The sequence below is a fragment of the Eubalaena glacialis genome, chromosome 4, assembly GCF_028564815.1.
Source record: "Eubalaena glacialis isolate mEubGla1 chromosome 4, mEubGla1.1.hap2.+ XY, whole genome shotgun sequence".
Lineage (NCBI taxonomy): Eukaryota > Metazoa > Chordata > Mammalia > Artiodactyla > Balaenidae > Eubalaena > Eubalaena glacialis.
Window position 1 is genome coordinate 126775423 of NC_083719.1, and position 24378 is coordinate 126799800.

At 47.3% G+C, this 24378-nt stretch overlaps 1 protein-coding gene across 1 annotated transcript in view; it reads left to right on the forward strand.

The window, feature by feature from the left end:
• The window catches only part of ARHGEF37 (Rho guanine nucleotide exchange factor 37), a 54543-nt gene extending 44031 nt beyond the window's left edge, over positions 1-10512 (forward strand). The window contains exons 11-14 of the mRNA XM_061188328.1: positions 2703-2831; positions 5478-5673; positions 7196-7353; positions 9880-10512. Coding sequence (XP_061044311.1) covers positions 2703-2831; positions 5478-5673; positions 7196-7353; positions 9880-10089 — 693 coding nt within the window. The 3' untranslated portion in view covers positions 10090-10512. The remainder of the gene's footprint in view (positions 1-2702; positions 2832-5477; positions 5674-7195; positions 7354-9879) is intronic.
• The last annotated feature ends 13866 nt before the right edge of the window (positions 10513-24378 follow it).

Here is a 24378-nt window from a genome sequence, read left to right on the forward strand (position 1 = left end):
TCTACACAGTCAGGAGTCAATGTCTCAAGCTGTGTTCCTGCCACTGTTATTACTTCTAGCAGCTGCCTCCTTGTGAGCACTTATAGTGCATCTGTTTGGAACACTTTCCGTATATTGTCTCACTTAATCCTCACAATAACCCTACAGAGTAGGTATTATTATTATTCTCGTTTCAAAAGGAAGCCAGGGCACAGAGGTTAAGCAGCTTGCCCAAGCCACACAGCTAATAGCTCAATTTGAATCCTGGCAGTTCAACTCCAGAGCCTGGGCTCTGAACCATAGTGCCCGACAGCCTGTAAAAGGAGCTGTCTGCTGAAAGCATAAATAGGTCACAAAGAGGTTTAGACAAATCTCCAAGTGCAAACTTTGATTTTAGAATTTTGAAGACTGGGTTGGTATAGGAAAGAACTCTTAAATCTCTCTCTGATATCAACATCAGAACTTAATGGCCTGTGGATCTAAGCTCTGGAGAAATTTCGGTACTGCTCATACCGCATGCTGTCTCCTGTGCTTCATGTGCCCCAGCTCAGCTTTCCCCATCCAATCTGTTGCATAAAAATTCCTCTAGGGGCTTCCCTGGTGGTGCAGTGGTTAAGAATCTGCCTGCCAATGCAGGGGACACGGGTTCGAGCCCTGGTCTGGGAAGATCCCACATGCCACGGAGCAGCTGGGCCCGTGCGCCACAACTACTGAGCCTGCGCGTCTGGAGCCTGTGCTCCGCAACAAGAGAGGCCGCGATAGTGAGAGGCCCGCGCACCGCGATGAAGAGTGGCCCCCGCTTGCCGCAACTAGAGAAAGCCCTCGCACAGAAACGAAGACCCAACACAGCCATAAATAAATAAATAAATAAATAAAATTAAAAAAAAAAAAAAATCCTCTAAAATTTGCCACCCACCCCCATCACTACCTTTCCAGCCCATAGTCCCACTCTGCATCTGCAGCCTCCACTTCCAGTGCACCACTTCTGAGTGTGACCACGGTGCCTTTGCACAGACTCCTTCTTCAGCCTGGAATGTCCCTCCCCGTTGCCCCCATGCCTTTCGCAGTGCCTGGCCTATGGTGGGACCTGCCCAAATATATGACAAATGAATGAATCTCTCCATGAAGCTCTCAGAATCCCCATCCTCTGCACTCCAGCAGCCCTTAGGATGTGCTTCTGCTAAGCACTTATCAGAGCCTGCCTCCTGCTGTTCTGATGGATGAAGCCAGTTCCCCTCATTGAGCTTTTCTTCTTTTTGGCCCTCACAGCATTTAGTACAGAGTTCTGTCTCAGACACTCTTTGAATTAAGCCTGAACCATCTGCAAAAAGAAGCATTTCTCTTTCCTGAAGGCAGAGGGTAAATTTGATTAGATGATCTTTTCATTCTTCTCTCACGCTCTAGTTTTCTGTCCAGGGTGACCAGCCCCCCTTGTATTTAGACAGGGATGTGCAGGGCTGGGGAGTGTTCTAGGATACAGTAATGGGGAAGTCAACTTCATAAGAGCAGAAAGAGGGCATTTCTTTTTTTCTTTTTCTTTCTTTTGGGGGGGTGGGGCTGCGCCGTGTAGCGTGTGGGGTCTTAGTTCCCCGACCAGGGATCGAACCTGTGCCCCCTGCATTGGGAGCACTGAGTCTTAAACTCTGGACCGCCAGGGAAGTCCCAGAAAGAGGACATTTCTTGACTGATCCTGTAATACAGAATCTTAGGGCCTGTCAATGATTGATGCCAGCTTCCTGTGTGTGTCCCATGGCCCATTCACCTGGACAGTCCTGTGGAGCCTGGGAAAGGCCCACATGGTAGAACCTCAATCTGTCTTCATCCTGGGGGTAGGGTAAAGGCTCCGAGCTAGAATGAAGCATGGTGATTTTGGTGACCAGCAGAGAGGACATGTCTCTGTTAGCTGTGGGGCCTGGTCACTCCTAGGCAGTCTGATGAGAATGCAGGAGATGACCAACAGGGCCAAGGTCCCGGGATGCACCATCGTTCAGAACTCCTCGGGTTCCAAACCAGCTCAGGCTTAAAGACCTGTATAACTGGGAGGCCGAGGAGGGGATCAAGCCTCGGGCCCAGCTGCAGTCAGTGTTGCCCAGCTGCAGTCAGTGTTGTCGAGGCTCTGACTTTTCACTCCATCTCCTGGCTGTTTCCCTCTCTGGGTTGGCTTTATTGTCAAGCAGACCCTTTCTGCAAAGTTGGAGAGAGTAGCTCCCAACAGCTCTAAGCATTTACCTTTATATCTCAGAATCTAAGAGTCACCCTCTCATTCTCAGCCTTCATGTACTAAATCTGATGGGAGTGGGAGTTTGGGATTGACATGTACACACTGCTATATTTAAAATAGATAACAAGGACCTACTGTAAAAAAAAAAATTAAAATTAAAAAGTAGAAAATAAATTTAAAAATTAAAAAAATATCTGATGGGTGGTTTCCGATTGGCCTTGCTCTGCTCCGTTGTCTACTCCCTGACCGATCACAGTGCTTAGGAAAAGGGATGCCATGACGGCCAGTCCTGTGGCCAGGCACCAGGAGGGGCGATACCGCTGGACCCCCATAGAGGGACGCTTTCTTAAAGGAAGGTGGGGCCGTAGCCAGGTCAAAACAACAGCTGACCAAGACATAAAGGGCCGTCCTAACACATCTGGGGCTGGAGTGTGGCTGTCAGGGTCTCCCTGTCCCCTCTCTCCCAAGGAGGGCTCTGATGACAGTGTCTGTCCCCACCCAGCTTCCCCACCACCACATCTCTGATCCAGCCTTCAGGAAGCTGGTGGAGGACGCACTGGGCCAGACCGGTCATCAGCTTCACTCCTTTCAACAGAACTTCGAGAAAGTGCTGCCGCCTCCCACCACACAAGTAAGTGTCCCTCCTTCCCCTGCAAAGACTATCCAGTCCTTCACCTGCCAGTGGAGTGAGGTCAATCCCCTATTTCCTTTCCCTTTTCTTTTCCCAGTGTTCCTCCCCCTCTCCTTTCTCTGTGAGCTGGGGTTTGGGGTTGGGTGGGAATCTCACACACACACACACACACACACACGCTCTTCATGGCCAGTAAGCATAAGAGCGCACACACACACACACACGCTCTTCATGGCCAGTAAGCGTAAGAGCGCACACACACACACACACACACACACACACACACACACAAACACACACGCTCTTCATGGCCAGTAAGCATAAGAGCAGGTCAGGAAGAGGAAAACGCAAACATTTTACTCTTAGGTGAAATTAGACATCATAATGGCTAAGTGGCATTTACAGCCTGAAACCTGGAACTTCTTCAAATTTTTCATCAAAATTTACCGTTTCCTCACCACCTTCTCATGGAACCTGCTTCAAATACCAGCATTCAGGATGAATTAAAAAATTTGAATAAGAAATCATTTAAAATTTCTTTTTGCTGTTGGCTTTTTAATTGCAAAGGACAGTATCTCAGCTGCATTGTGGTTTACAAAACTTTGGCCAGCCAAAGTCTTTTTTTTTTTTTTTGGTAAAGCATTTTTCTCTAAAATATAACGAAAGGGTAATCTTGCAGTCCACCTGAAGAATTCTTCAAGAATATATAAAATATTGTGTAGTTACTTTTACTATGTTTGAAAAGTAACTGAAGTAGCTGAAGGGAGCAGGGGCTCCCAGAGCATCATGAAACCTGGTTTGAGAAAACAAACTGTATTCAGTCACATGTGAGATGTGAAGTGAAGGATCAGGAGACAGCTCCAAGATTCCCCAGAAGGGAGAATGGGGCCCCAGAGACACAGGGGGGCAGTAAAGGAGCCCAGCAGAGCTGGACAGATACAGGTGGCCTTTGCACCTGGCCAGAGCACAGAGGACATCAAGGACCATCAGAGGTGTATGTGCACTTCAAGTGGGGCTGACTCCTCCTGGGGCCACAGCTGTCCCCACTTCCTCGCCCACCCTGAGACGCCCCAGCAGAGCACTCATCAGGGCTGCCGCATGGGCTCTGCAGCTTGGGGAGAGGAAGGGTGCAGAAAATCAAGAAGAGAGCAGCCACTCAGATGAGTCATGGAAACTTCTATCTTTTTCTACTTAAGACAAAATAACATTTTTCTTATTGGAAAAGCAATCCATGCTGATTGCAGGAAAAAAAAAAAGAGAAGATACAGAAAAAATGAAAAACAAATGGGAACATCATAGTCCTGGTGTGTTGGTAGGAAGAGAGGAGACCCCCCCCCCAACGCCCCACCCTCCCCACCTTCTCTCACCCACCCCTGCAACATGCACAAACCCTCCTATAAATTCTTGACTTATTTGGCTACGGGTACAGAACCCAGAGGAGTGAGGTGGCCACCCAGGACAGGAGAGTCCCAGTGAGAACTTTACAGGCCTCCCCGGTCCCTCCAGGGAGCACTGCGGTTCTCTGCACAGGTAGGGGCAGAGACTTGAGAAAGAAGGCAAACGTTTGCTACCCCATACTCCTGTTAACACCACCATTCTGAAAAAGAGCTACCCTATCTCTGCACTTCCATTTGAGGGGCTGTTTAGAAACCTGGAGTTCTCCTGGTTCTTAATCCTGATTCAGCAACCCATTGGAGGTAGGGGTAATGGCAGAGTCCATGCCCAAATGTCCCTGAAGGGCACCTCTGCCTACCTGCCTACACCCAGCACCTCTCCACCTGGAAATAATCATATAGAATATGATGAATATATATCCATCCATATATATCTAGCGAGAGAGAATATATAATAAATCTATATCCAACATTTTAAATTTCTTCTTTGTTTTACAAAAAGGGGACAATCGCCTGAGTCCCTTCTTGTTGATACTTTTGCTGGAAGCAGTGAATGAAAAAACAAAGGCAGTGCCAGATTTTTGGATGCTCTGAAAGTGCACTGAATCATTCTCTTTAACTAGATGGCAATTTCCATCAGGGAAAACCTGTTTCTACTATGCCATTCACAAGGCTTACCATGCCTTGTACATGGTAGGGAGCTCAATAAATACTTGTGGACTCAAAACGCATGGAATAAAAAACCACATTCTCTTTGTTCACACGTGTGTCTACGTGTGCTGGCCCTGTGCTGGCTGTTTAAGATGCCAGGCGAGTAAGGCCTGGTGCCCACATGAAGCTCATAGTTTTGCTCATTGGGGTTAAAAGACGTGTATAAGGCATTTTCCTGTGGGACAGCTTAGCTTGATGCTATGGGCAGAATTGAGGCCCCAGTCCTGGAGTTCTGTAATGGAGAGACTCAGAAACTGCCTTAGGAGTTTAGAAAACCCAAGAAGTTTAGACCAGAGAAGGATTTCAGAAGTTAAGTTAGAAGTTTCTTCTGAAATGCCTTTGGATACTAAGAGCGTGTGTTTCTCATCTGATCCAGCCGTCTATTAGTGAGGAGACGGTTGCCCCGACTGGGATGGGCCGATGGGCAGCAGAGGTGGGCTTGGCCCAGGACTCCTAGCTGTCAGCACGTGGGCCAACGTTGGCACCAGCTTTAACACTCCAGCTCCAACACCTGTGTCTGTCTCTGTCCTTTCTCTCCCAGCCACTCCTTCCAGGGGCTGAACGCCAGGTGCAGGCGCTCCTGAGCAGGTATGGCCCGGGAAAGCTGTACCAGGTGACAAGCAACATCAGCGGGGCCGGGACTCTGGACCTGACTTTGCCTCGGGGCCACATCGTAGCCCTCCTTCAAGACAAGGACACCAAAGGCAACAGCAGCCGATGGCTGGTGGACACCGGAGGTACGTGGGACTTCATGGGCACTTCCCCGCCCTTTGGGAAAACTGTCCAACAGGAGCCAGTGGGGAGACATGGGCACTCTTGTGGGCAGGGGTCCAAATCCAGGATGGGAATGAACACAGGTGAACATGGAGGGCGTGGGGTACAGCCGGCTTAGTGTGGTGCATGAAATGCCAAAAAGAGAAATTCAGTCTTACATTGCAATATCCGTTATCGAGCACCTACTGTGTGCTGGGTGCTGTGTAAGGAAGACAAAGATCTGCCTTGGGGACCTCACAGATCATTTGTGTAGACAGAGTTGTGTGGAGAGAACTCAGCATCACCTTGAAGGATGGAGAAGGGATGGAGATACGCAGAGAAGGGATGTTTAGATCCTGACTGTGTGGACAGAAGTCTGACATCCAGAACAAGGGAGGTGTTATCCTGTTCCCTCTGCACTGGTCATGTCCCTGGGTGTGCTGCTCAGATGTAGGGGCCCCAGGAGGGAGCAGGGCAGGAAGCAAGGAGCACCATGAACCCAGGAGGAGAAGGCCCAGCAGAGTGTCTTCCACAGAGGGGCACGTGACCCACAAGATGAGGGTTACACAGGATTATTGGGAGGGGATCTGCCGACAATTTTTCCCCCTTCAGACATTTTATTTTAATTCATTATTTTAATGTGTATTAGAAAAAATATAACTAGTATAGAAACCCATGATTTTATTCATTATTATATAGTACAACACTAAGTTTTAAAAAGTGAGTTTATTAAAAAAATTAAGAAGATGGTACAAATCTGGCAAGAATCATGAAAGGGTAAAATCCTAACTCAAGTTGAGAAACAGTTGAATGGGGATTAAAACCAGGCCCCTGGGGTCAAGAGGACCCGGTTTGGGCCCCAACTCTGCACTGTACTAACTGCATGATCCCGGAGGAGTTATGGAGCCTCTCTGAGCTCGGTTGGCTCAGCCATACAATGGAGATAACAATACGGACCTCAAGAGTTGATGGAAAGACTAGGTGATCAGATGCCGGTTCTGGCACCAAGCAAGCTCTCAGGAGGTGATGACCATTCACAGTGACAGCAACCAGAGCACCACTGGAGTAGCTGTTACACGAGAAAGAACTGGGGGCACTTGGAGAAGAGAAAGGCAATTTCTGCCTCCTGGGAAAGGCAGTCCTGCAGTGAGGAAGTGGCCTTGCTTGGAAAGGAGACCAGTGGTGCCAGCACCAGGAAAATAGTTTTCATACCAGTCCGAGGAAGAACTTTTTATCTCTGCCAGAGCTGTTCCAAATGGAGTGGGCTGCCTCTGTGGGAAATGAGCTCCCTGTCACTGGGGTAAACAAGCAGAAGCTAGAAAGAGTGAGTGCAGGGTGCGGGGGGGGGCAGTTTGTGAGGTTCCAAGATAACCTTTTGAGGTCCATTTTAGTGTGAAGAAGCTGTATTGGAGATATTCACATCCATGAATGGTGGTGACTTCCTCTACCTCTGAAAGGGATGGGCAGTGTGATCCACAGCCAGATAACGTTCTGTGTGTCCTGCAGGACATCGAGGGTACGTGCCAGCTGGGAAACTGGAGCTGTACCACGTGGTCCCCCGTGAGGAGGAGCTCAGAGGGCAGGCGAAGCCTCACAGGGACTCCCAACGTCAGACGCCAGAGCCCACCTTGGCCCCGGTCCCTTCTGTCCCAGCAGTGACCCAGGTGAGCCTGGAAGAGGGGCGGGGGTTCACATCCCCATGGCCAACTGGAGTTGGGCTTTGATTTTCCTCCTGTCCAGAGGGGCTACCACCCTGTGAGGCCAGGGCCTTGGTCAGTGGCCACACCAGTGTCCTGGCCAGGGTGGGACCTGGAGAAAGGAACCTCTCGTCCTTGCCACATCAAGAGCAGGGAGTTAATCCCTCGCTCCCCATTAGCAGAGCACGTGGGATTATTTCGTTCATTTGTTTGTTCATGCATTTGTTCATTTATTCAGTATTCACCAGGCACTGTGCTAGATGAGAGATGCAGTGAGGAGCAGAAATCAACCTTGGCCCTTGCCTTCCTCAAATTTATAATCTGGGAGGTGGGGAAAACAGCGATTAATAAAATAATCATATAAATAATCATAGTTCTGTTGGTGCTAAGTGCCAGAGCCTTAGGTGTGGGAGAGTTTCAGGGAAGGTCTTTCTGAGAAGAATCATGCTTTTGCTCAGATTTGAAGGGTGGTTAGGAAGTAATGGGATAAAGGGTTGTGGATGGGAAGAGCTTCCCAGAAAGCATGCCCAGCGAATGCAAAGGCCCAGGGCCGGGGAGGACAGGGTGAGTGAGGAACTGAGTGGAGCCAGTGGGGCTGGGACGGTGAGGTGCTGGGGCGGTGAGCGCGGTGGGCTGGAGAGGTGGGCGGGGCTAGCCAGCAGGGCCTGTGGCCTTGGTGAGGGTGTCGGCTTTCTCTTAAAAGCCATGGGAAACTTGTGCATGCATGTTCGTCGCAGCATTATTCATAACAGCCCCAAAGTGGAAACAATCCATGTCCATCAACTGATGAAGGAATAAACAAAATGTGGCACATCCACACAATCAAATATTATTCAGCCATAAGAAAGAATGAAGTGCTGACACATGCTACCACATGTAGCTCGGTCGAGAAGGCCATGTAGTGTATGATTCTCTATACGAAATGTCCTGGATAGACAATTGCATAGAGACAGAAAGTAGATCAGTGGTTGGCAGAGGCTGGGGGCAGTGGGAATGGGAAGTGACTGCTAAGTGGTCTAGGGTTTCTTTTTGAGATGATAAAGATGTTCTGGAATTAGAGAATGGTGATGGTGGCATAACCTTGGGAACATGTTAAAAACTACTTTATTGTACACTATGAAAGGGTGAGTGTATGCATGTGAATTATATCTCAAAACAAAAAGTGTTGGGAAGGCTTTTCGGGGCATAAGCTTAGTGGGGTCGCTGTGAGGGCTGTTTGAGGTAGTTAGCTGGCTGGCACATGTGAGCCTCAGTAAATGGAGGCTGCACTCACAGTTATAAAGGAGGAGCTTCACAGGTGATGGATGAACAACAGAAAGGACCCAGGCTGAGGGGTGGGAGCCCAGAGGCTTGCAGTGAATAGCTAGGGGATGCCTCAGGCCAGGGTGGCTGGGGGAGCCTGGAGTGGGCTGCAGGAGGGCTGCATAGAAGCCTGCGGAAGCTGTGATGTACAGCTGTGGCACATGCTGGGAAGGCTCTCAGGCCAGTGCCGGGAGCCTTAGCTAGAAGTGGTACACCAGGGCTGCCTCCTGCTGGACATACTCACCCATCAGCAAAGAACCCACAGGGATCCCACCAGAGAGCCTGGCCACCCAACTTAGTCCCAGTGCCCGCCAGTGTGGATAGTGTCCCAGAACACCCACCCAGGGGCTTATGTGGTGAGCTCAGCCGTCCATCTGCCCAGACATAGCAGCCGCTTCCTCTTTGGTCGTGGGGCTGCTCAGTGGGACTCACATGGGGTCATCCCAGTTCCCCCTTGCCCCTGATTGTTCCTGAGCCTTGGCACACAGTAGTAAAAGTCATGGTAAAAATAGCGAAAGCAGCCTGCATTTGTTGAGCCCTTACTATGTACCAGGCACAGGCATCCATTCATTAAATTCCCACAATTACCTGGAGGGAAGGATATCATTACTTCCATTTTACAGATGATGAGAATGAGGCCCAGGGAGGTGAAATATCAGCCTAACAAATGCCCTCTCCTCCAGTTTTTTTTTTTTTTGCCTTTCAACAAAGTCACCTAACTTCCTTCCTGTCTCTGCTCCAAGCTGGGAAACTGGCCTGGGCAGATGTCACCCTTTGATCTGAGGAGGGTGGTGGGGAAGGGCTGCTGAGTCCCCAGCTCAGTGAGATGGCAGCAGTGGACTGAGGGCACCCCTTCTGAGGTCGGACAGGCCAGCTTCACTGCTCTGTGATTTTGAATAAGTTCCTTGACTTCTCTGAGTCTCAATTTCCTTATCTGAAAAATGGGGCAAACAGAATTATAGAATTGTGAAAATCAAAACCAGGCAAAGAGCCTGCCACATAGTAGCTATTAGCAGTGGGAGTAGCAGAAGTAGCCCATGTCTTTGGGCAAAGGATGTATTTGGGAGGCAATGACTGCTCAGCGACGGGGACTGAGTCGGGTGGGAGGGAAGCAGATAAACAGCTTCTCTAGGTCAGGTTTTTCTGTCCTCCCACCCTGACCATTTCTGTGTCACTCTCCGTGTGTTTCAGGTGGTGGCAGTGTACCCCTTTGTGGCCAGAAGCAGCCATGAAGTGAGTCTGCAGGCAGGCCAGCAGGTGACTGTCCTGGAGGCCCAGGACAAGAAGGGGAACCCAGAATGGAGCCTTGTGGAAGTGAACGGACAGAGGGGCTATGTGCCTTCCAGCTTCCTGGCCAGGGCCCCAGGTCCAGCTCTATGGGGCTGGAATCTGCCCTCTTAGGGTGCCCTCCTTGGAGCCCATGTTCCAAGAGGCTTAGAGGCTGTGACCCTGGGAGGGAAAAGAAGCAAAGAGAAGGTGGGGGTGGATGGGGAAATCAGCCCAGGGTCGGGTGAAGGGCACCCAGAAGGCAGCCAGAAGAGGTAGGTGGGCCTGGCGTGGGTGGACATGAAAGGCTCCAACCAGGACGGCTCATTATGTCTGCATGAAGAGGGCGTTCCAACCTGAGTCACAACACCTGGGATGGCAGGTCACAGCCGATTGGCCAGGACTTGCTTATGGCCTATCTTACCTGTGCCCTGTCCGGGCCTGCCCATGGGAGTGGGTCACCCAGGTGAGCATTACCTGTGCGCTGTGTGGTTGCATGGAGGCACGCTGGAGAGTCCAGAACCGCCTGGCCTGGCAGTTCACTTCCTTCCTGTGGTATAAAGAGATACAACAGCTGACCAGTCAGCTTTTATTTCTCCACGCTGGGAGCTGAGTTATCTTGGGCAATGAACCCCTGGGAGCCCTCTCTAGCGGGGGAATGAGGGCTTGTCGGGGCAGTGAAGAGGTTCCCAGGAGACTTTTGGCTGGGCCAGGGAGTAGGTGTGAGCAAGTCACGATTCTGGAATGTGTTAAGGCAAATGCAGAGGCTGCTCCAGGGAAGAGGGGATTTTTGAGGGTGTGTTAGGTGGGGTGTGTGAGGCTGTTAGCAGCAGTTGTACACTGCTGCTGTGTTCTCTGGATTAGGAGACAGAGGGGTATGCAAATCGTAGAGGAAACTCTGTGAAGCAGGTAACTAAAGGCCTGGTGGGTGGGTGGGTAATGACTTGGTTTCCTGTTTCTGAAAGAAGGGGAGCCAGTGGAACCCCCAGTGGTTTCAGGAGGCTGCTGAGGGCTTGGAGGCAACAGTGGAGGTGATGTCAGTTGGCTGTGACCCCTCAGACATAGGACACAACCTCAGTTTTCCCATCTATAAAGACCTAACTCATAGGCTTGTGGTGAGAATGACATGATGCTAAGGATGTGGAAGCTCCTTGCAAGTCGTGAAGTGTGATATAAATGTAAATTGCAGGATGTCTAGGAAGTGGTCTCAGGATGGCCCCAGCCATCGGCTGGCCGCTCCGCATGCCCATGGCCATGACGGACATTATTAATCACTGTGGCATCCTTTCCCATAAACCCAGGATCCCTCCCAACACTGCAATCTAGGTAACCAAACTCTTGAACTTGGTGAGATCAAACTTATTGTCATCCCTTTCTAGAACTTAGAAATTGAAGCCCCTTAAAACAGTTCCTGTTCAAGGAAGACTGACTGCTGGGGCGAATTTGGGTGCAGCCGCTATTGGATCATCATCTCTAGGTTGTAACTTGGGGCTCACATAAATTGCAAGATTCACAGGAGAGGGAAAAGGTGATCCACTGTAACTTTTAAAACAAATTACAGATCGTTTAAAAATATATTACAGAGAGGGCAGAGTCAAGATGGTGTACTAGGAGGACGCGGAATTCGCGTCTCCTCCAACTAGGGCACCTACTGGGCACCAATGGGCGACCACGGACACCTAAGGGGACGGGAGGAACCTACAGTGACCGGGTAGGATGTGGGGCATGGAGGGAGTGAAGGGGGAGGAGAAGTGGAGGCAGGAGGGGACTGGCGCCCCTGAGGGGCAGCTAGGGGAGTGGAAGGGATCCCATGCCCAAAGAGGGAAATTGGGGAACCATTGGGAGGGCAGAGGATCAAAAGGGAGAGTGACCAGGTTTCCCCTGCCCACTTGGGCCCCCAGGAACCTGCTGAGATTCTGGGCCTGATCCTCTGCCCACCGAGGACCCCTCCAGCCGCGTGGGTCCTGAGGGAGTGGGAGAGAGGGAAGGGGGAGAAAAAGTAAAGGCCGGACCTCTGGGACCAGCACCCCTGAGGGGTGGCTGAGAGAGGGGAGGAGTTCCTACACCCAGCGGGACCCACCCATGGTTAGGGGTCCAGCGGCAATGGGGGAGACCCTGGGGGAGACGGTGGGGTAGGGGCGTGAAGGAACGGAAGGGAATGCGGTCAGTTGGAGCCCTGTTGGGCTCCCGGGCCTAATCCTCTGCCCTCGGAGCCTCCCTCCTAACGTGCAAAGCCCGAGCCCTGGCCCTACAACCCCACCCAGGGCCCTACCTCTACACTCAGAGACCCCGTCCAACGCGCTGGGCCTAAACCCCAACCACACACCCTCACTCAGGGCCCTACCCCCAAACTCTGGAACTCCACACTCCAGAGGCCCCCCTTTCCACGTGCTGCCTCTCCCCTCTGCGCAGGTCCTAAACAGAGGCCCCGCCCCACGCTTGAACTTCGCCCCCCTACCTGCCTAGGTCCTGCCCCACCCTAAGCCCCACCCCACCTAAGTTCCATCCCCGCCTAAACTCCGCCCCCATAGCCAAGGCTTTTTTTTTCTTTTTTTTTTTGCCTCTTTTAGATTGGGGTTCTGTTTTACCTTGTTGATTCATTATTTTTCCTAATATATTTTTTATCTTTCTAATTTTATTTTGTTTTTTATTCTTTGATATTGTACTGCTCCTGTTTTTCTTTCTTCTTTTTTTTTTTTTACCGCACCATGAAGCTTCCGAGATCTTGGTTCCCAGGCCGGAAGTCGGGCCTGAGCTCCTGTGGTGGGAGCTCTGAGTCCAAACCGCTGGACTAACAGAGAACCTCAGACCCCAGGGAATATCAGTTGGAGTGAGGCCTCCCAGAGGACCTCATCTCAGCACCAAGACCTAGCTCTATCCAACTGCCTGCAAACTCCAGTGCTGGACGTCTCAGGCCAAACAGCCAGTAGGACAGGAACAGAGCACCACCCATCAAAAAAAAAAAAAAAAAAATGAAACGACAAAAATATATGTTACAGACGAAGGAGCAAGGTAAAAACCTACAAGACCAAATAAATGGAGACGAAATAGGCAACCTACCTGAAAACGAATTCAGAGTAATGATAATAAAGATGATCCAAAATCTCGGAAGAAGAATGCAGAAAATACAAGAAACATTTAACAAGGATCTAGAAGAACTAAAGAGCAAATAAACAGTGATGAACAACAGAATTACTGAAATTAAAAATACTCTAGAAGGAATCAATAGCAGAATAACTGAGGCAGAAGAATGGATAAGTGAGCTGGAAGATAAAATGGTGGAAATAACTGCCAGGGAGCAGAATAAAGAAAAAAGAATGGAAAGAATTGAGGACAGTCTCAGAGACCTCTGGGACAACATTAAATGCACGAACATTCGAATTATAAGGGTCCCAGAAGAAGATGAGAAGAAGAAAGGGTCTGAGAAAATATTTGAAGAGATTATAGTCGAAAACTTCCCTAACATGGGAAAGGAAATAGTCAATCAAGTCCAGGAAGCACAGAGAGTCCCATACAGGATAAACCCAAAGAGAAACACGCCGAGACACATATTAATCAAACTATCAAAAATTAAATACAAAGAAAAAATATTAAAAGCAGCAAGAACAACAGCAAAGCAACAAATAACATACAAGGGAATCCCCATAATGTTAACAGCTGATTTTTCAGCAGAAACTCTGCAAGCCAGAAGGGAGTGGCGGGACATATTTAAAGTGATGAAAAGGAAAAACCTATAACCAAGATTACCCAGCAAGGATCTCTTTCAGATTCGATGGAGAAATTCAAACCTTTACAGATAAGCAAGAGTTAAGAGAATTCAGCATCACCAAACCAGCTTTACAACAAATGCTAAAGGAACTTCTCTAGGCAGGAAACACAAGACAAGGAAAAGACCTACAAAAACAAACCCAAAACAATTAAGAAAATGGTAACAGGAACATACATATTGATAATTACCTTAAATGTAACTGGATTAAATGCTCCAACCAAAAGACATAGACTGGCTGAATGGATACAAAAACAAGATCTGTACATTTGCTGTCTACAAGAGACCCACTTCAGACCTAGGGACACATACAGACTGAAAGTGAGGGGATGGAAAAAGATATTCCATGCAAATGGAAATCAAAGGAAAGCTGGAGTAGCAATTCTCATATCAGACAATGTAAACTTTAAAGACTATTACAAGAGACAAAGAAGGACACTACATAATGATCAAGGGATCAATCCAAGAAGAAGATATAACAATTGTAAATATTTATGCACCCAACCTAGGAGCACCTCAGTACATAAGGCAAATGCTAACGCCATAAAAGGGGAAATCGACAGTAACACAATCATAGTAGGGGACTTTCTAACACCCCAGTTTCACCAATGGACAGATCATCCAAAATGAAAATAAATAAGGAAACACAAGCTTTAAATGACACATTAAACAAGATGGACTTAATCGATATTTATAGGACATTATATCCAAAAACAACAGAATACACTTTCTTCTCAAGTGCTCATGGAACATTCTCCAGGATAGATCATATCTTGGGTCACAAATCAAGCCTTGGTAAATTTAAGAAAATTGAAATCGTATCAAGTATCTTTTCCAACCACAACACTATGAGACTAGATACCAATTACAAGAAAAAAACTGTAAAAAAATACAAACACATGGAGGCTAAACAATACACTACTTAATAACCAAGAGATCACTGAAGAAATCAAAGAGGAAATCAAAAAATACCTAGAAAAAATGACAATGAAAACACGATGACCCAAAACCTATGGGATGCAGCAAAAGCAGTTCTAAGAGGGAAGTTTATAGCAATACAATCCTACCTCAAGAAACAAGAAAAATCTCAAACAACCTAACCTTACACCTAAAGCAATTAGAGAAAGAAGAATGAAAAAACCCCAAAGTTAGCAGAAGGAAAGAAATAATAAATATCAGATCAGAAATAAATGAAAAAGAAACGAAGGAAACAATAGCAAAGGTCAATAAAACTAAAAGGTGGTTCTTTGAGAAGATAAACAAAATTGATAAACCATTAGCCAGACTCGTCAAGAAAAAAAGGGAGAGGACTCGAATCAACAGAATTAGAAATGAAAAAGGAGAAGTAATAACTGACACTGAAGAAATACAAAGGCTCATGAGAGATTACTACAGGCAACTATACGCCAATAAAGTGGACAACCTGGAAGAAATGGACAAATTCTTAGGAAAGCACAACCTTCCGAGACTGAACCAGGATGAACGAGAACATATAAACAGACCAATCACAAGCACTGAAATTGAAACTGTGATGAAAAATCTTCCAACAAACAAAATCCAGGACCAGATGGCTTCACAGGCGAATTCTATCAAACATTTAGAGAAGAGCTAACACCTGTCCTTCTCAAACTCTTCCAAAATATAGCAGAGGGAAGAACACTCCCAAACTCATTCTATGAGGCCACCATCACCCTGATACCAAAACCAGACAAAGATGTCACAAAAAAAGAAAACTACAGGCCAATATCTCTGATGAACATAGATGCAAAAATCCTCAACAAAATACTAGCAAACAGAATCCAACAGTACATGAAAAGGATCATACACCATGATTAAGTGGGGTTTATCCCAGGAATGCAAGGATTCTTCAATATACGCAAATCAATCAATGTGATACACCTTATTAACACATTGAAGGAGAAAAACCATATGATCATCTCAATAGATGCAGAAAAAGCTTTTGGCAAAATTCAAAACCCATTTATGATAAAAACTCTCCAGAAAGTAGGTATAGAGGGAACCCACCTCAAGATAATAAAGGCCACATATGACAAACCCACAGCCAACGTTGTTCTCAATGGTGAAAAACTGAAACCATTTCCTCTAAGATCAGCAACAAGACAAGGTTGCCCACTGTCACCACTGTTATTCAACATAGTTTTGGAAGTTTTAGCCACAGCAATCAGAGAAAAAAAAGATAAAAGGAATCCAAATCGGAAAAGAAGAAGTAAAACTGTCACTGTTTGCAGATGACATGATACTATACATAGAGAATCCTAAAGATGCTACCAGAAAACTACTAGAGCTAATCAATGAATTTTGTAAAGTAGGAGGATACAAAATCAATGCACAGAAATCTCTTGCATTCCTATACACTAATGATGAAAAATCTGAAAGAGAAATTAAGGAAACACTCCCATTTGCCATTGCAACAAAAAGAATAAAATACCTAGGAATAAAGCTACCTAAGGAGACAAAAGACCTGTATGTAGAAAACTATAAGACATTGATGAAAGAAATTAAAGATGATACAAACAGATGGAGAGATATACCATGTTCTTGGATTGGAAGAATCAACATTGTGAAAATGACATACTACCCAAAGCAATCTACAGATTCAGTGCAATCCCTATCAAACTACCAATGGCATTTTTCACAGAACTAGAACAAAAAATTTCGCAGTTTGTATGGAAACACAAAAGACCTCGAATAGCCAAAACAATCTTGAGAAAGAAAAACAGAGCTGGAGGAATCAGGCTCCCGGTCTTCAGACTATATTACAAAGATACAGTAATCAAGACAGTATGGTACTGGCACAAAAACAGAAATATAGATCAATGGAACAGGATAGAAAGCCCAGAGATAAACCCATGCACATATGGTCACCTTATCTTTGATAAAGGAGGCAAGAGTATACAATGGAGAAAAGACAGCTTCTTCAATAAGTGGTGCTGGGAAAACTGGACAGCTACATGTAAAAGAATGAAATTAGAACACTTCCGAACACCATACACAAAAATAAACTCAAAATGGGTTAAAGACCTAAGTGTAAGGCCAGACACTATAAAACTCTTAGAGGAAAACATAGGCAGAACACTCTATGACATAAATCACAGCAAGATCCTTTTTGACCCACCTCCTAGAGTAATGGAAATAAAAACAAAAATAAACAAATGGGACCTACTGAAACTTAAAAGCTTTTGCACAGCAATGGAAACCATGAACAAAACGAAAAGACAACCCTCAGAATGGGAGAAAATATTTGCAAATGAAGCAACTGACAAAGGATTAATCTCCAAAATATACAAGCAGCTCATGCAGCTCAATATAAAAAAAAAAAACCAATCCAAAACTAGGCAGAAGACCTAAATAGACATTTCTCCAAAGAAGATATACAGATTGTCAACAAACACATGAAAAGATGCTCAACATCACTAATCATTAGAGAAATGCAAATCAAAACTACAATGAGGTATCACCTTCACACCGGTCAGAATGGCCATCATCAAAAATCTACAAACAATAAATGCTGGAGAGGGTGTGGAGAAAAGGGAACCCTCTTGCACTGTTGGTGGGAATGTAAATTGATACAGCCACTATGGAGAACAGTATGGAGGTTCCTTAAAAAACTAAAAATAGAACTACCATATGACCCAGCAATCCCACTACTGGGCATATACCCTGAGAAAACCATAATTCAAAAAGAGTGATGTACCACAATGTTCACTGCAGCACTATTTACAATAGCCAGGACATGGTAGCAACCTAAGTGTCCATCAACAGATGAATGGGTAAAGAAGATGTGGCACATATATACAATGGAATATTAGCCATAAAAATAAACGAAACTGAGTTATTTGTAGTGAGGTGGATGGATCTAGAGACTGTCATACAGAGTGAAGTAAGTCAGAAAGAGAATAACAAATACCGTATGCTAACACATATATATGGAATCTAAAAAAAAAAAAAAAGGTTCTGATGAACCTAGGGGCAGGACAGGAATAAAGACACAGACGTAGAGAATGGACCTGAGGACATGGGGAGGAGGAAGGGTAAGCTGGGACGAAGTGAGAGAGTAACATTGACATATATACACTACCAAATGTAAAATAGATAGCTAGTGGGAAGCAGCTGCATAGCACAGGGAGATCAGCTCTGTGCTTTGCGACCAGCTAGAGGGGTGAGATAGGGAGGGTGGGAGGGAGGCGTAAGAGGGAGAGGATATGGGGATATATGTATACATATAGCTGATTCACCTTGTTATACAGCAGAAACTAACACAACATTGTAAAGCAATTATACTCAAAGATGTTTTAAAAAAATATATCTAAAAATATATATATATATATTACAACCATGACCATTAGCCAAGTAGCTACAAATAAAACATTTTTGGAAAAAAACAGATTTTGGAACCAACCCACCTTAGAGTGTGTGTAAAAATATGTGGCAGTTTAGACTTAATTCCAGGAACATCTCTGTATTATAACTGTAGTGCCTAAAACTGTTAGCTCTGGTTTTTGGAGAGCCTTTAAAAGTCTATACATGTCTTTGTCAGTCTGTAACTTACCTCCTCTGGGCTTGTGAAAGTGTGAAGGCTGCATACATAATGCAAAACTCAGTCCCTTCAATCCCTCTCCCAGCACCAAATTCACTCTCCAAGATGCTCATGACTCATTTTCCTTTCTCATCCCTGCTCAGATTTCTGATACAAACAGGAAGCACAGGGGAACAGATAATAAAATAGGAAATCCAACTGTGGTTCCACAATACTTATGAGAGCCTACAGTGTGCTAGAAAACTAGCTCAGGGCTTCTCAACGTGGCTGCCCACTGCTTGCACCGGGGCAGCTTTAACTATGACTGAAGCCAGGATCCCACTCAGAGATTCTGATGTAATTGGTGTGGCGTGTGGCCCAGCCCCAGGAATTCAGAGAGCTCCTCAAGTATTTCTAGTGTGTGGCCAGGGTTGGGGACCTCTGCCCTAGACACACAGTGGTGGACGAGATAGACCCGGGGTTGGAAATGGTCATAAGCTGTTAGCTAGGACGTGCCCCATCCAAACTTTGTACTTGCTCAGATGTTTCAAACAGGCAGCTTCGCAGCCAAAATAAATAAATAAATAAATAAATAAATAAATAAATAAATAAATAATTTAAAAAGTTATTAAAAAAAAAAGGGACTTCTCTGATGGCACAGTGGTTAAGAATCCGCCTGCCAATGCAGGGGACACATGTTCAAGCCCTGGTCCGGGAAGATCCCACATGCCACGGAGCAACTAAGCCCGTGTGCCACAACTACTGAAGCCTGTGTGCCTAGAGCCCGTGCTCTGCAACAAGAGAAGCCACTGCAATGAGAAGCCCGCGCACCGCAATGAAGAGTAGCTCCCGCTCGCCACAACTAGAGAAAGCCCGCGCACAGCAGCAAAGACCCAACGCAGTTGAAAATAATTAATTTTAAAAAAAAGTTATAAAAAAAAAAACAGGCGGCTTGAGAGGAGGTTTGAAATAGGACGGCCTGTTCTGTCAGGTCCCAGAATGTATATTTATTAAGTGCCATTAAAAGGGACCTGAACAAAACTGGATATTCTTGTAGGCATAAGGGAGAAAACTGAAACATTCTTGGAACCAAATCTATCTCATGAAGGAAAAATAAAAATGTATTCAGTAGCACATGGGTAATGGTTTCTCCTAGACCAGGGGATGAGATTAAAAGTCACTGAAGGGTGAGAAAATGCATAATTGAGAAGATGGAGAATGGCCTGAATTTTCTCCAGGGGACTCTCTGTAATGTGCCTTTCCCCCTCCAAATACCTAGAACCATTGCCCTGTGTCTTATGTATTTCAATGCTGGACTGTCACATATTAGACTTACAAAGGTATTTGCCTGTGAATTGAACAAGACTTCCAGGAGTTGAAGACTGATTCACAAGGGTGCCCCTTGCTCCCTGCAACGGAGTGAGACCTCTTTAATCTCTTGGGCTCCAACCTAGTTTTAGACATGAGGACAAGATTACAATATCAAAGGAAAGATGAGCGAATTCTTGGTTAATGTGGTGAGTCTAGCTTGGTGAATAACTGATGTCAACTACTGGGAATAAAGGACTTGAAGATGAAATGCCGCTGAAATTTGTGTGACTCTTAACCATTGGATGGTCAGATGCCCCAGTGTGACATTTGTTCACTAGATACTTGCTATATATAAAAATGGCGCCTCCTTTATTCATGTGTTTATTTAGTGAGTATCTACTGCACATCTTTGGTGCCTCCAGGATTTGGCCTTAGCTGCTGGGGATGCGGTGAGAAGTCAGAGAGACCGGGGCCCTGCCCTCCCAAAGCCCACAGTCTGATGAGGGAGGCAGACAAGGCAACAGTTAACACACAGTGTTAATTGTTAGGATAGGGTGATAACAGGTGCCACCGGAGCCCAGGGGAGAGGCCAGCCCCTGACTCAGACTTGGTGGCTAAGGAGGGCTTCCTGGAAGAAGTGATATCCAAGCTGATGGGTAACAGGTTAGATGAAGGTGGGAGGGAGGGCACATGCAAAGGCCCAGAGTTAAGAGCAAGCACAGGTCATCAGGGAACTAAAATGCTATAGAGCTGGAACATAGGGTGTGTGTAGGGGTGGTGGGTACAGTGCGAGATGGCTTAGCAAGGTCTGCGTGGTAAGGAACTTTGGGGTTTATTCTGAGGGCAGTGGTGGGGGACACTAAAGGGTTTCAAGCAGAGGAGTGACATGACCAGAGTTGTGTTTTAGGATGCAAGTTCTTGTTCATCCTGGAATCTCCCTAAGCATCTGTCACATGCCTCAAGTAATAGATGTTCAATACACGTTGCTCAGATAAACAGCCCAGATGGGATGGGAACACTGAAACCTACCTCCAAGGAATCTCCCATCCAGCTGTAAAAGACAGACAAGCATCAGGCAATTACCTGGCACCACAAGGCAGGATGCTGTCAGCCCCAGAAGGGTGCTATGGACCAGGCTCATAGGTGCTCAGACAAGGAGGAGCTTTGGGGTCACTGAGGTGGTCAGGGAGGCTTCCTGGAGGAAGTGGGGCAGGTGCTGGCTTTGTGGGATAAGTAGGTTTGGGGGAAGCAAAAGGGAAGGGGAGGCCTTCTCAGGCCCAGGGAGGCAGTGTAGTGGTATGAGAAGTGCCCAGCATTTGACCTTAAAACCCCTGAGTTCAAGGCCCGCTTGGCCATAGGCAAGTAGCAAACTCATTTATTATGGTTTCTGCATGTGGAGAAGTTTGATGAGGCCCCCAGCCTGCATTGTCCTCCCTACTCAGCCCCAAAAATACTCACTGTAGAGTTCTGGCTTTTCTCAAGGAGTCGCTGGCTTCCTCCACCAGGACCTACCTTCCAGCGTGGAAAAGTCATTTTATGATCTGTTGTGGTAGGGCAGGACTCAAATACCTGGACTGGGGGGTAAGGAAAGAGCTGGATTCCACTCCTGGCAACATCCCGAGGAGCTGGGTTCCTTAACAATCCACTCACTTAACCTTGCTCTTCTGTTTTCTTATCAGTAATTTTTGAACTTATGTTTTCTGTTTTTCTCATCTGTAAAATGGGTACAATTCCTATTGTGACAGGGTGAGTGAGAGGATTAAATGAAACACTTGTGAATGGTGGTGGATCACAATAGCATCACAGCTGTGCAGGGAGGGAGTATGTGAACTCTGACCACTAGGTGGCAGCAGGGCTCTACGAATCACCTGAGATTGGGTTGGGAGGCGCCACCTCAGAAAACTGAAACGCCCAGGGTGCTGGGCAGGTGGTGCAAATGAGAGGAAGGGCCAGGTGAAAGCCATTAGGGAGTGGCAGGGAGTGTGGTGGACCAGGGAGTACATATTTCATCTAAGGAGCTTGCAGCTTCTTGGCTTCAACCAGTGTTGCCACATCAGAATGAGGGCCCAGTGGCGACAGACATTCTGATTTCTCAAGAAAAGCCAGAAACCAGGGTTTTGTTTTGATTTTTGATGTGAAATCTGTGTGGAGATTGTGTGGGTCACAACAGGTCCCCCTTTTTGCATCTTCTGCCACAGAGTGTGGGTTGGCTGCCCTGGTAGAGAATCTCTTCTGAAGAATTAGCTTCATATCTGTTTCCTGTGAAATGCTGTCATGTGTTTCCACTTCACTCACTACTTCATTAGATGTTAATTTTCCTTCCTTGGATCTCTGGGGAGCACTGTTTCCTTTTCTGCTATTGTTACGATTGTTGTCATCAAACATTTATTCGATTGTGGGCCATATTTTCTACCCACCCATGAGGATCTCCATAGTACCTATTTCACAAGGTTCTTTTGAGGAATAAATGAGATACTGATATAATATCGCTTAGCCCAGCACCTGGCTCATTAGCACTCAATAAATATTATTATGGGGACTTTAGAAAAGATGGCATGACATTTGGAGGAAGGTTTGCAGGGCCTGTCTTTCTCTCTATATATGGGATGGTGACAAGGCCTGGCTACTCCCTTATGTAGATGAAGCCCCCTGGTTCTGGCTCCTGAGGGCCTGGTAGAGGTTGGATACAGCCCTTCCCTCAGAGGCTGCTGTCACACCCCAAAGGCATTACTGGGACTTTCCCTTGTTGGGTTCCCTGGTGCTGCATCTGGGTCAAGGTGGGCAGATTTCCCCATCCAGGGCAATCCCAATCTTGGGCAGGAGTGGCCCAGATTCTCCTGTCTCTCCCCAGCGAGAGGGCTTTCTGCAGTCCATTGCACCTGGACAAGTCAGGCAGGTACTCAGGCAATAATCAGGCATGCAGATGCGCTGGAGCAGCAACTCTGGTCAGAGGCTCAGGGCCCTTTACATCCAGGAGCATCTTCTCAGGGTGTTCCAAGGGGACCCAGCAGCTTTGGGGACCAAGGCTCCTTGCTGGAGGCTCCACTGGCAGATTCAGGAACAAAGAGAGGGTGAGATCAGATTTGTCCTTGAGGGCTCTGACTTATGCTGGGCTCAGCAGCACCAGCTAATGCTGTTCAGTTAGGTCTCAGACCACCACCATGCTTCCAGGATACCTCAGGGTGGTTCTGGGTTCCCTGTTTGGGGCCCATTTGCCTGTCATCAGGGGTCTGGGCATCCTTGAGGCCTGTGAGTAGAAAGAGAGCTCAGTGGCTGCAGGTTTGGGACAGCCCTGAGCCCCAGGAGGATTGGGCCAGAGTGGGCATAGGACTTGCATCCACCCGTTCTGAGCCGCTCACATCTCAGAGGTTGGTTATTTGCTTGCTTGCTCTCACATTTATTCCCTGCCCAGCTCAGCTCTGTACTTCAGGGAACTACATTGCCCAGGCCCCTTTGTTCTCTGGTTTTCTGGTGGGTTTGTCCAATGGGAGGCACTGGCAGGAGGAAGGAGGGGAGAACCCAAGGTATTTCTCCCTCTCTCTGCTTCAGGCAGCACCTCTGCCTTGGCTGGTCTTCTCCATGTTTCCCGCTTCCACTGGATGGTCCTCCCCTCTTGGCCTTAGGTCCCGTTGGACAGGCCTGGCTATACTTCCAGTTTCTGTCAGATAGCTTCAGATACTGGGCACTAATAACACTGCCTCTTCCCTGCGTTCCTCCAACCTAAAGACTAGAGTGTCTTTTTGCTGTTGTTAATCACTGTGGTGCTTCTAGGATCTTCTTTCACCTGTGTAACTTCCTCCCTAAGTCCCTCTGTTCACAAGGCATGGAGTGGTTCTCTCTCTGACTAGACAGTGACTCTTGTGCAGCTCGGCAGCTAGGGATACAGGGAGGGAGTGGGTAGTAGAGCTGGGGGGGCTCCTAGGTACCTCTGCCCCTCAGGCTGCCGAGCCCTCAGAGAAGATTGGGACCATCACCAGGTCTGCTGTACCTTCCCTGGGTCAGGGAACAGTCCGGCCCTCCCCACCCAGATCTCTTGGAAGTGTCTTCAGCTATAGACAGCAGCTGAGTGGGTCACGCTCCAGGGTCAGTGGCTGTGAGAATCTGCCGAGCAGCCCTTGTCTGGGCCAACTGAAGCTGTTCTGCAGGGCCCAGAGAAGAAGGACACAGGGGAGACCCAAGGGCCATTGTGTGAGAGCAGAGCCGGGCTGTGGGCAGGAGGAGAGGGTCACCTCCTTCCAGCCACAGTGCCTCGAGTCTGGCCCTGGCTCAGGAGGGACAGTGAGACCCCGGTCAGTGAGACAGGAAGTGGAGATGAGGCTTCTGGCCAGGAAGAAGCCTGCTTGTCTTGATTCTGGGGTCTCAGTGATTCCAGGCACATCAGCAGAGCCTTTGGTCTGGGGAAAGGCTAGTGCACTACTAGCAATCACCACAGCTTCTGTTCACTTCTCACAGGGCTTTTTGAGGGTTACGTGAGGGAATCCACTCTACGTGATTAATCCAGTGCTGGCACACAGGAAGCTCTCAAGACCTGCGAACTAAAGAAAAACAGAAACAAACAAGAAAACACACATCGCAGCAGCAACCAGGCACTGTGCACCTTATTCTGTAGGATAAGCTGGTGTCTAGTTAGTACTGAGCCCCAAGCCTCTCCCCTGGAGCAGAGCTGGGGTTGGCAACACAGTTCCAGCCGCCAGGGCTAGGAAGAAGGTCGAGTCAGGTGAAGGAGTTGTGAGGTTGGGAGGTCACAGTGATCTCAGGGCACACTCCCCAGAGACGTGGGGATGAGCAGTAGGTGTCCAGAACCATAATG